The sequence below is a fragment of the Scleropages formosus genome, chromosome 9 (assembly GCF_900964775.1).
Source record: "Scleropages formosus chromosome 9, fSclFor1.1, whole genome shotgun sequence".
NCBI lineage: Eukaryota > Metazoa > Chordata > Actinopteri > Osteoglossiformes > Osteoglossidae > Scleropages > Scleropages formosus.
The window spans coordinates 20,891,779-20,904,314 of record NC_041814.1 but is presented as its reverse complement, the minus strand read 5'-3'; the positions used below and the strand labels follow the sequence as shown (position 1 = coordinate 20,904,314).

Here is a 12,536-nt window from a genome sequence, read left to right as displayed (position 1 = left end):
CTGTAAGAAAGAATATGTCTGAGTAAGAATATATGTCTGTATGGATTTTAGGAGATGTCCACCACCACCCCCAAAGTTATTGCTAGCAGAGACTCCAACATGACCATAAGCGTGTCAGCCATGCCGTAAATTGTACTTTTGGACATCTCAGGAGATCATGAGCAGCGAATGGTATCATGGTTAGAGTTACTGCCTTGTAGTTGAGGGATCTGGATTCACATTTCTCCTCCCTGTATAGTACCCTTGAGTGAGGGTCTTATCCTCAAATTACTCAGCTCTCTAAGTAAGTCAGCTGAAAGTAGCTTAACACTATAAGTCACTTTTGGGAAAAGCATCACATAAATGAGTAAATACTTGAAACACTTGCATCTCCAACAACTGCTACTTTCAATAGTACAAAACCCACACTTATATAAGGATCTGAGTTTATTTCTGCATGTGTGAAGGCAGTAAAATTAGTAAGCAAAGGTGGTGGAGCCAGAATACCATTAAAGAAAATGTACTTTCTGTGAAATGTTCAAAATTCACTTGACATTCAGAAACTCACTAGTATGTTCTTCAGTTTGTCTTACTGTCTGACATTAGGTTGAGTCACATTCTAAGTGTACTTGTTTACCTGACACACAGTCATATCCAGTCATATTGACTCAGTCAGTGATGAATTAAACTGTAAAATGTCATATTTGCAGATGGAAGTAATCAACATGAATTACAGTACATAACTTATCCTTCCGCACTCTTCATTCAGGAATACAACAACAGGATCTTTCTTTGTGGTCAAAGGTCCATTTTCTTAATCAATATGTCTCAAGTTGCTCTTATTTGTCATCTGCACGATACAGCATTTATGGTGGCGAATGAGAAAGTTCATCCTAAGTTGATTTAACCATTCTACAGCTCATCCCTCCCTCCATCCCTCTGCTTTCCTCAGTGGTCTAAAATAATGATTTGCATCTTTTTTTTTTTTCTTTTTATCCCTCCGCGTTTAAGGGCAGTGGCGATCAATTCCTGCCCTCCTGTTGCAGCTCAGGCCAGGAATCTGGGCCGACCGCTGGAATGAAGAAGGAGTTTCCCCCAAATTGCTTCTCACTTCCTGTCCTCCTCTTTTATCCTCATTGTCGGGTTTCCTGCGTTCGTTTGCATTATTTGACCTGACAGGTCTCTCAACCGATTGCCATGTAAGGAAGGAAGTTTAAGGTACTTTAAAAGAGAAGTTCATTTACAAGCAGGAAATGCAGATACAGCTTGATTTCTCACCGGAGGGGCTGAACCTTGGCGACATCGGATCTAACAAACAAGTGTGTTGTTGATGTTCTCTTTTCTTGTGGAAGCTGACTCTTGAGTGAAATCTTAAATTTGCCTTGGTGCACGGTGACAATAAATAACCTATCAGTTGTGTGAAGCCTGTAATTAAAACAAAGCGGCGACGTGAGGGGCTGAGCGGAGAGCGGAGTCTGCCTGGGTGAGGTTAAGCAAGGGGCTTGCAAGACTTTGGGCAAACAGGGTAGGATGAGCTCACCAGCCTTGGACCATTATTGCCTGAACGCTACCATAATTTGACAGAGGAAGGAATTAAAGCTGCGTTGCCTAATAGGTTTTCAACAGGAGTCTTTAGCAAATCTTCCGTGGCGTGCGTAAACTTAATTGTGTTTTGAGTGTCTGAAAACACGGACTTCTCATCGTCAAGCTAATTTAGTAATTTAGCAGCGGGACATTCAGAGAAAGGCTGTCCAGGGACCAATGACGTCTGATAACATGGCGGTGTGTGGTGCCTGTCTTTAAGGCACGGGTGTAGAGATCATTCGTGCACAGACGCACTAATGACTGTGTTTGTTTGCGCTGTTGTTTTTTCCTACAGGAAATTACTGGAACGCAGCATCCTTCAACACACCTTCCTCCTACCTGCATTTCTCCACCTTCCAAGGGGAGACAAGCGCCGACATCTCCTTCTACTTCAAGACTTCCGCTCCTTATGGCGTCTTCCTCGAGAATCTGGGCAACACCGACTTCATCCGCCTGGAGCTGAAGTGTGAGTTTCCACACCCAGCGTTCGGGAAGCTTCCGCTCTCGCCATAAGTGTAGTTGGTGATTAGCACTGCAAAGGGGTGCCGGGCAATTGAGCACTTGCTGTGCAGTGGGCACCGGGCGCGATGTCTTCCCCTGGGCCTGGCTGCATTCTGTTGTATCTCAGCATCCGTTTGGGGGACTGATTAACAGGCCCTCCTCTGTACTGTTCCATTGATTGTTCTTTGTGAAGTCTGAATACAGCTTTTCTCCGAGAACAAACACAGACTTAAAACAGAGTTCGTAATTGCTTACAAATGTTTATTTATCCGAATCAGCTTTTATTCTGAAGGGGAGAGAAGGGATTACCAAAGCGGCAGCGTACACGAGCGCTAGAATCCTGGGATCGCTTACTCGGAGGGCATTGATATCAACGGGAATTCAAAACGCGGAAGGCAGCAGCTGGGGGAATATCTCGCTCTCGCAGCTTCCGCTCCATCCCCAGCGCCTGAGCAGCTTTCCTCCGCGCAGTTTGCAGCACAAAGGATAATCCCGCAAGCAACGGCACCCAGTGTTTTCTCAAATCCCGTGCAGAATACATAGTCGTTTACTCTTTCAGTCTCCACAGAGACAACGCGCTCTCATCAGCGACGTATGAAAGTGCAGACGGGTCCCAAAGTGCAAAAGGTGCGAAAAACGAGAGCGTCTCCGGACGTCACGCTCGCCTCCGATTTCAGTAACTCGGCACAGTTTGTCCCCAGCTTTTCAAAGCGGTACCTGCAGAGGGATCTTCTGGCCCGATCCTGTCGGGGGTTGGCCTGTCTCCTGAAGGCCGCCGCCGAGTACTAGCTGCGAGATGGAGAGTGTTGGCAGACCTCCCTCCCGCCCCCCTTGCGTTCGCTGTGCCGCCGGCCATCCCGAGGTGCTTGTCGAGGATGCGGAGCTGCCACGTGCCTCGCTTTTTAAGTGTTGTTGCAACCCTCCAAAAAAATCCTCATTATTTTTATATCCAACCGGCTGTCCCACTGCTGCTGGCCTGGGAAAAGGATGCAAAGCCTTTTTTTAAGCAAAGATATGACACAAGGATGGCAGGGAAGGGAGTCAGCATGGTTCACAAGCTACTTTTTCAGGTGTCAGTGACAGCAGACCATCAATCACGCGACTTTACCGCTGAATACCGGAGATGAGAGATGGAAGTTGCCACACATTATGCATATATTGACTGTATTGCCATTGCAGATGTGGGCCAAGGACTTTGCACCACAGGTTGTAATTGCCTGGAGCTAAAGTCAGATAGGATGTATCAAATATGAATGGCGCCATCAGCATGGTGAAAAGCCGGCGGAGCATTAGTTCTTATCACTCCGTGCGACGCCCAGGTATTCCTGCTGCTTCCTGAAATTCGTGTTTACTGGCAACGTTACCACGGCGCCCTGTCAGTGTTCCCCTGCTACAAACAGGGAAGACTGATGCACCATATTTCCATATTTATAAGTTACTGAAGATTGCTTGTTAAAATGCAAGCTTATGAAAAAGAGGTGGTGTACATCAAGACAAATGGGTTACTTTTTTTTTTTTTTTGCAACAAAGGATAGTTTATGTTTTGAGTACCTTTATTTCTATATTTTTCCACGTGCTTATGAATTCCAAAGGGGAGTGTGAAAAAAATCAGATGCAGGTATTGAATGACTAGAAACTGTTATATTTTTGATATTGATCTTTCTTCTCTGTTGGCACACGAGGATAATATTGCTGAGGCATTTCGGCCACCTGTGATCAGTGGACGCATGTGTGATGAAGTTCTCCGCGGCATCGTCCTATTGTACTTCCGAGTCACAAAGGGTGAATCTCAACCACTGGAGGAGCCTTGTGTTGAGGCCAGCGCCTTTGAGTGGGGAGTTCAGCGCTGTCAAGCACAGTCTCACATACACTAAGTCTTGGCTCATTCTTAGAGCCCCATATTTACTTTCTGTATAAATCCTTCCTGAAAAGATTAATAATCCCACGCTGGCCCCAGGCCTCTATAAGATTAGGAATGAATTCAGGTCAGCAGCGTCCGCAGAGCCGCCGGTGTAGGTCGTGAAATTGAACCTCCCCGGCTTTCTCCCGTTTCTCTTCTGTATCTTTCATCGATTTCCACAGGAGCCTTAATCTTTTCTCTTCATTTCAGCCTCTTTTTTTTTCTTGCGTTAGTACGTGAAATCAAATCTGGCGAAATCCAGTCAGGGCATGAAATAACTCGATAAACTACTAAAGAGGTTGGCAGGGAGTTAGTATTAAGTTAAGAGTTTGCAGTACGGGTCCATCGAGGGACAAGTTTCGCCTTACTGTTCTTATCCACAATCGGCTCTGCCAACAGTTTGATTTCTGTTTAATTAAACATTTCGATAAAATCACCACTATGAGCAGTTTGGAGCATCCAATTCACATGAAGCAAATGTTTTTGGACTGGGGGGAAACCAGAGCACCCAGAGTAAATCCACACAGACACATAGAGAACATTCAAACTCCACACAGGCTGATTTGGGTTCAAACCTACACATGCAATTGCACGTATGTATTGACATTTTGCCATTTTCTTTACTTTTTTTTTTTTGCCATTTTACTCATACAATTAAAAAACACTAAAGAGTGTTCGTTTCTAAATTAATCGCTGCGTGAGTACATCATCATTTGTTTCAGTGTAGTTTTACAAGAGTAGGAAATTGGCATAGTAATGCTGTTAGGGTTTTTAGGTTAGCATTAAACATAACATTAAACAGCCTTCAGTGTTAATACTGTATGCTCATGAGCAGCTGCGGTATTGTACCGGTGAAGTAACACCGGTGCCCTCTTCTGGTCACGGCAGGGCCGCAGAAGGGCCAGTGACAGCGCTGTCCCACGGTGCAGACGTTCCCTGTGGCCTGCCGAATGAGGGCCACACGCTAGCGGGAGACGTGATGCATGTCAAGCTGTCTTTGCCCCCGCAGCGTGTGCTCTTTGACTCCACCGCCGCGCCTCGCCGAGGGATCTGTTTTATACGGGCCGTGAAGCCGCCGCAGAATATTTACACCGGATTCAGAGCTTTAATTCTTTTTGTAGAACGATTTATTGAAGTGGTGCACCTCTGTGTTTGTTCAACAGTTGCCCAGCCAGCGGTGTCAGCCTCAGGAGTGTTTATTCGGTTCACTCTGGACGATGTTGCTTAATTTCCGTGAACGCTCTGCCCCGTTTTTTCGAATTCACTTCTGTCTGAGACGTTTTCGTAAAAAGAGGAAAATTCTGCTTGTGTCAACCGTGAGTGGGCGACTTTGCACATGTCGTTTTTTTTTTTTTTTTTAAGTTAAAGAAAACTTGACGCGCTCCAATTTTCTAATCAGCTCAGAGTTTCATCATTTGTATTTCAGCCCACAGGGGTAAGGCTCCAATGGGATACAAGAGATCTGGCAATCCAGCAAGCTTCTCTCACTCAGATCTTTTTTTGTATTTGTTTGTTTGCATTAGCCTCTTACATCTCTTTCTTTTTTGCTTTTTGTTATCATATTTTTGTGATATTTTGGGAGGTCCTACCGCCTGCCCAATGCCGTATGCCGCAGAGCATGCCGATGTCTGTTTGGTCACAAATACGGAGAGTCTCCGTCCTTCTTCGGTGCCTGACTGCTTCTCTAATGAAGAGGTGACACGCAAAGACCCAAGGTGGGCTCCCGCATGGATCTCCTCCTCGCAAGCCCCGGGTGGTAATCGGACACTGGTACTTTGTTTTGGGGGAAGCAATTGCACTGTTTTATTTTCATTTGCACAAGAAGGGGGAAAAAAAAATGGAACCTGTAGCTAATCCATCTTGGTTTATGGTGCATAACAACAAATACCCTGTACAATTTCCCATCCCTTTCTTTTTTATGAATAACTGATGTGTAATGTAATCGTGCTCTGATTTATGGAGAGCTATTGTTCTCTCGTTTAGCATAACCGATGCTGTTCCCAGATGGCCGTGCGGGCAATTGTTTACCTTAGAAGTGATATGGGGTTTATTTAGTAACCGGAGAGACGTGCCAGAGACCAGATTGCCGTGATCCTCCCGTCCCTGAAATAGAAGACCCCTGATTATTTTTCTGTTAAGTGTTTATTTCTTGCGCTCAGTATGTTTGACTTGGTGGACTGAAGCGTGCATTCGTTCAAATGAATCTTAAATTAGTTTCATCCCGATTTGCAATTGGGTCTATTCAGGCACGTAGAGCTTCTTTCCACTTGACTGAAAGTGACTGCACCTTGTCGAATACCGCGCCAAACAAAGGAGCTTTAGCCCTACCTTTAAAACGATATTGCACCCTTGGGGGATGATCTAATCTGTGGATCATTATTTCTGACGGACAATGCACACCACCCGCAGGTCATTTTTTCATTAACACCTTTATTATTAAACTATTTAACCCATAGAATAGATGGATTTTCCCAATGGGCATCAACTGAATAAGGGGATAAGGAGACAGGTGAAAAACACATGGGTAATTTATGGCCTTCCTCATGGTCACAGCTAAACCTGAATCAAATAGTCCAATACAGGGAGAACACAAAATGTACAGAATATTTTTAAATCACACCGAAATAATGCAAAAAGTGACATCATTTAGGACCAAATGGAAGTGGCTTTAACCATTGTGTCAGTCCTTGAGCTTTCTTTTCTTTTTTAACTTGTCTTGCTGTAGAAAATGAGAAAAAACAATACTTGGATTTGTTCCATTATGTGAGAGCTGTTCGTTAAATTTTGATTTAATGAGCCCCAGGCAAACACATCACATAATGTACACTGTAAATTCTAGTAATTTTATTGTCTTTTATGGTTTTATTACACATTTTCTGGAATGTCCCTGAGCCTGTTTAAATGACTGTTATTTGTTTTATGCGTTTGAAAGAAGGTCATGGAATGATCCAACATTTTTCGTTCACCCATGTCAGAATGTGACTGGTGTTCCCAGAATGTCTCAGGGCAGTGAAGCAGAAAGCCGTCCACGACTCAGAGATTCTATGTAAAAGCCATTGGCATGTGGTGGGGATCTTTAGCAAAGTAAAGCAAAAACAATTATAGGGATCAGCAGGTCGAGAAGCAGACACACGTCCTTCGCACATCGTCCCAAACTTCTCCTTTCTTTCTGCAACGTCGCCTCCCGGTGGGAAAGAGAGGATGACATTTTTCCACTCACCACTGTGACTTGAGCTCACCTGAGTGCTCGCTCTTCATTTCCAGCGCCGTGCTCCGGGCTCGGGGTACGGACTGGGGGCAGATGCTCCGTCACAGCCGCTGCCGAGGCAGGGCACGCAACCTCCGCAGTGATTGATCAGGGTTGCCACAGGCAGAGGCCCTCGGAGAGCGGGTGGACAGAAAAGAGCACATTGCACCTCCCCCCGGCACAACATCTGTTCAAGCAGGTGGTGGCATGATTGGCAGGACGCTCCCCCGGTCCCACAGATCGGCACCCAGCTCCACTTCCATGAGTGAGAGAGCTGTGCCCCCGTTCCTGCCGCAGCCACCTGCCCTTCAATGTTTTTTGTCCTGAAATTAAGATAATAGGAGTTCACATGCACTGCAAAGTCTGGCCGACCGGTTGAATCGGGATGTCATTTCATCCACCCAAGCCACCATACCATCATGACGGCAGCCCCCGTAGCGCTGCAGAGGTCGTCTCGGACTGGCATCCACTGCAGCAGCCAACTGGTCACCCATGCGGATAATTGAAAGCAACAGGGAGCCCTGGGTCAACAGTAAAGAAGAAGGATGGAGCTGGAGGAGCTCTACATTAGCAGGTATCGTTGGGAGGGAATAATGTGGGCATTTGTGAGCCTCCCAGGAGAGTCCTCTCCTTCTGCGTTGCGGAAGCACCCCCCGAGGCTTTGCTCCCGGAAGGTGGTTGAGCGCTCCCGCAGGCACTGTGTCTCCGATTACCTGGATATGTAAGTGACCGGGGGCTGTAGCTGGCGGCAGCTTCATCTGGTGAGAGCTGACGTGTCCTCAGCAGAAGACCTGATGTGTCCTCAGCAGAACAGATTCTAAAGTCATAAATGAAGGTCGATGAAACACGGTGCTGCCATTGATATGTTCTTCCGCAGTGATCCTTCCCTTTGCTTTGAGGTGTGTGAGCCTTTCGTTGGCTCTCCTTTCCACCCACACCCCTCCCACAAGTACATATGTCCCCTTCTCAGTTCAAGAGAGGGTGCAGTTATTAATTTAATTGATGGGACCAAAAAGCATCCCCGTGTCAAGACATACTCTTAATAGATATCTTACTGGCACAGACAAGCTGGCTGTTCAATAGAAATTCCCAAATCTGCATAAAGACGTAAGCTGAAGTCTGAACTCCTTTCTACACGCAACATCCATCCAGAAGCAAAAAGCCCCGGGGGAATCCACTTTACTGGGATAGAGCGCCCCGAGGCTGGAAATGACAACCAAAACAAGTGGCACCTTGTGCAGTCTACTTCTAAGGCGAGAATCGCCTGATCTGCCGCAAGTACCCTCTCCTGAGGGAGATATCTCATGCAGTCCCACAGATGAAGATGAATACTAAATCAGGGAATCATTAGCAGGAGACTATTTGGGTATTATGATACATTTGAATTTTCCGCAGCGCGCATTCTGAAGGAAGATCGTATAACTAATCAGCACAGTATAATTTTGTTTGGGAAGATGTGGCTATTTTTCTTACATTATGGTAAAGAGGGAAGTGATTTATGACAAGTATGACAATCTGTAAAGCTGTCAGGAGGGTTCCATGTGTATTCATTACACAGCCAGGAGCAGCAAAATAATAAAATTAATAATCTCTAGGTTCCAGTTCAAGTCCCACTTTGCTGCTGTGGTTCCCTTCAGCAGGTTACTTACCCTGAATTGTTTTAGTGAAATACCCTGTTGTAAAAATCCACAAAATTGCTTTGGATCACAATTCCGGCTAAGTAATCAATTAATAATTAATGATAATAACAGCTTTAACTCATATTACTAATATTTATAATTTATTATTAATATTTATTGATCCTAATTTTCTGTAAGAAAAGTGTTTGTTAAAACACTGATTTCAGTGTTAATTTTCCATTGGACTGGAGGAGGGGAATGAAAGAATATCACATTACAAAAAGCACAAAAGAACATTTGAAATTATAAAGTAATATATATATATATATATATATATATATATATATATAATTGAGGGGGTGCGGTGGCGCAGTGGGTTGGACCGCAGTCCTGCTCTCCGGTGGGTCTGGGGTTCAAGTCCCGCTTGGGGTGCCTTGTGGCGGACTGGCGTCCCGTCCTGGGTGTGTCCCATTCCCCCTCCGGCCTTACGCCCTGTGTTACCGGGTAGGCTCCGGTTCCCCGTGACCCCGTAAGGGACAAGCGGTTCTGAAAATGTGTGTGTGTGTATATATAATTGCAGACCTGTTCCCGGTGCATGTTGGACTCCGCCAGGGCTGCCCTTTGTCACCGATTCTGTTCATTATCTTTATGGACAGAATTTCTAGGCGCAGTCAAGGAACGGAGAGTGTCTGTTTTGGTGGCCGCGAGATCTCGTCTCTGCTTTTTGCGGACGATGTGGTCCTGTTGGCTTCATCAAGTCAAGACTTGCAGCGTGCACTGGGGAGGTTTGCAGCCGAGTGCGAAGCGGCAGGGATGAGAATCAGCACCTCCAAATCCGAGGCCATGGTTCTCAGTCGGAAAAAGGTGGATTGCCCCCTCCGGGTTAGGGGGGAGTTGCTCCCTCAAGTGGAGGAGTTTAAGTATCTCGGGGTCTTGTTCACGAGTGAGGGAAAAATGGAGCGGCAGGTTGACGGACGGATCGGTGCGCCGTCCGCAGTAATGCGGTCATTGTACCGGTCTGTTGTGGTGAAGAGGGAGCTGAGTCGTAAGGCGAAGCTCTCAATTTACCGGTCAATCTACGTTCCTACCCTCACCTATGGTCATGAACTCTGGATCACGACCGAAAGAATGAGATCGCGGATACACGCGGCAGAAATGAGTTTCCTCCGCAGAGTGGCTGGGCGCACCCTTAGGGATAGGGTGAGGAGCTCAGTCACCCGGGAGGAGCTCGGAGTAGAGCCGCTGCTCCTCCGCATCGAGAGGAGCCAGTTGAGGTGGCTCGGGCATCTGTTCCGGATGCCTCCTGGACGCCTCCCTGGGGAGGTGCTCCGGGCTTGTCCCACTGGGAGGAGGCCTCGGGGCAGACCCAGGACACGTTGGAGAGACTATGTCTCCCGGCTGGCCTGGGAACGCCTTGGGGTTCCCCCAGAGGAACTGGAGGAGGTGTGCGGGGAGAGGGAAGTCTGGAGGACTCTGCTCGGACTGCTGCCCCCGCGACCCGGCCCCGGATAAAAGCGGAGGAAGATGGATGGATGGATGGATATATAATTTTTTTTTTTTTTAATGGTTTTGCAGTTTTTCAGATGGTAGAATGTCAGAAGAACTGCCGCGTAGAAGCACTTTTGTGCTCACTGGCACTATAGACATGTGATAATGTGCATGGGCTGTTCAAGGATTTCACTGGCTAACAGCGTGTTTCCACCCGCAGCCCCCACTGTGGTGTCCTTTTCCTTCGATGTGGGTAACGGGCCGGTGGAACTAGCGGTCCGCTCGCTCGCGCCACTCAACGACGACCAGTGGCACCGGGTCAGCGCCGAGAGAAACGTGAAGGAAGCCGTCCTGCAGCTGGACCAGCAGTACAGGGAGGTGCGGCCGGCGCCTTCCCAGGGACACACCCGCCTGGAGCTGTACAGTCAGCTCTATGTGGGTAAGACTATAGTGAATTCTGTGTTTGTACACACACACACACACACACACACACACAATGGTTGGAAGTACCACCATGCACTCAAAGGACCCAGGTTCAAACTCCACCTCCCACTATAGCACCCGTAACCAAGGTACAGAATCAATACAGTAAAAACTCCCCAGCTATACAAATAATTGTGAGTAGCTTCTTGTACAAACTTGACATTGTAAGTCGTTTTGGAGAAAGTGTTAGCTGAAAGAATTAATAAATAAATGAGTTCTAACTCAGGTAGGGCGGATTGCCACTGAAGTGGCCGGTGTAAGGAATGTTCTGGGCAGTATGTACAGGGCACGTGTGCAGGGTTCGACCCTTGTGTGAGTCATTATCCAATTATGACTTCGAGCCTCCCAGCAGTAAAACACATCTGACAAGGTTCACAAGACCTGTGGAGTGTGAAATGACTGCTGGCTGCCAAGGGTGAGAACCACAGCAATGCCGGTCCAAGAGGATCAGGAGAGAACTGGAAAAACCAAAAGGGCAGGAACAGCATAAACAGGTGCATTATTCAAAGTCAGCCATCGTTACATTTACTCCAAGCTTTGCTAATTGACATCTGGTACCCTAATAAACTTAATATAAAATTATACTTGTAAGTGCAGCACTTTAGTAATTACATGGCCGCAACTCCAATTATCTGTAGGCCTCGTAAGTATTTGAAATTTAAATTGAGTTTGGTGACTCCGGAAGTAAGCTGTAATTGTTTTGTAATTTTTTTTGACATTAGGTTTGCAAAGTACATCTAGTTCTGAAATGAGTATGATTTTCAAAATGAATTTACAGTAATGGATAAGACTACCCTATCAAAGAGCTCATGCTTTCGTGTAAACCCACGTAATGTACGATATAATGGGGTAACTTTTTGAGACTCAAATTTACCTTTATTGCGTATATCATACTGTATGAATATGGGGGCAACCGAGAAGTCTGCTGTTGTAAATAATATAAATTACAGTATGTTGTTTATACACATATTTGTGAAAATCATGTTTTTGATTTTTTCTGTAATAAGTGACTTAACATATGTGATAAATGATCTGAAGCAAATGTTCATGTCTTGTTGCATTTGAAAGTTTTAGAGCTTCTATCATGTTCAAACATTATCTGACTAAAACATTTTTTAGATGCCCATGGAGCTATTTCATTTTTAAACTCCTGCTTTTCAGCAATTTACTTAGAAGCATGTTAGGAATCTATAGACTTCAGTCCAAGCATCCAGAAATTTTTTTTACCGGAATTAATATAAAAAGAGCTTGAAACAGTATCTGGATTTAACTTGATTTTCTAGTAAAGTCAGGAGAAATTTTAATCTATGTCACCTGCAGCCCTTAAGGTTTCATTTCAGAAAACGTCCGTTAATATAGTACAGTATATACCGTAATACTGCAATCATACTTGAATTATAAGATACATTATATATACAGAAACATTTGTTCTTATATTTCTTTTCTAAGAAAAACAATACAAACATCCACGTATTAAAACTGCAATGTCTATAATTTAATTTTTTTCCTAAATTTATTCTCCAGATCATGTGCTTTGCTTTAAAATAATAGCGCTAAAGGTTTAGACTAGCCCAATATAACTTCAACAAGCTCTTCACTGATCCTACCACTGTTTCACATCCTTAGAATTCTCTTTTGAAGGCCAAGCTATAGACTTTAACGTTATTCTGTGATGCTGAGGGAAAGCTGAGTTATCCCATTGAACCACACGGATCTTATCTGCCTAGCCCTTTAC

At 45.3% G+C, this 12,536-nt stretch overlaps 1 protein-coding gene across 2 annotated transcripts in view; it reads left to right on the top strand.

Annotated features, from left to right (window-relative positions):
* LOC108935522 (contactin-associated protein-like 2) overlaps positions 1-12,536 on the top strand; it is a 300,803-nt gene that overhangs the window by 251,003 nt on the left and 37,264 nt on the right. For both annotated transcript variants that reach the window (XM_018754213.2, XM_029254781.1), the window contains exons 16-17: positions 1,859-2,029; positions 10,539-10,757. In XM_018754213.2, the coding sequence (XP_018609729.1) occupies positions 1,859-2,029; positions 10,539-10,757 (390 nt within the window). The remainder of the gene's footprint in view (positions 1-1,858; positions 2,030-10,538; positions 10,758-12,536) is intronic.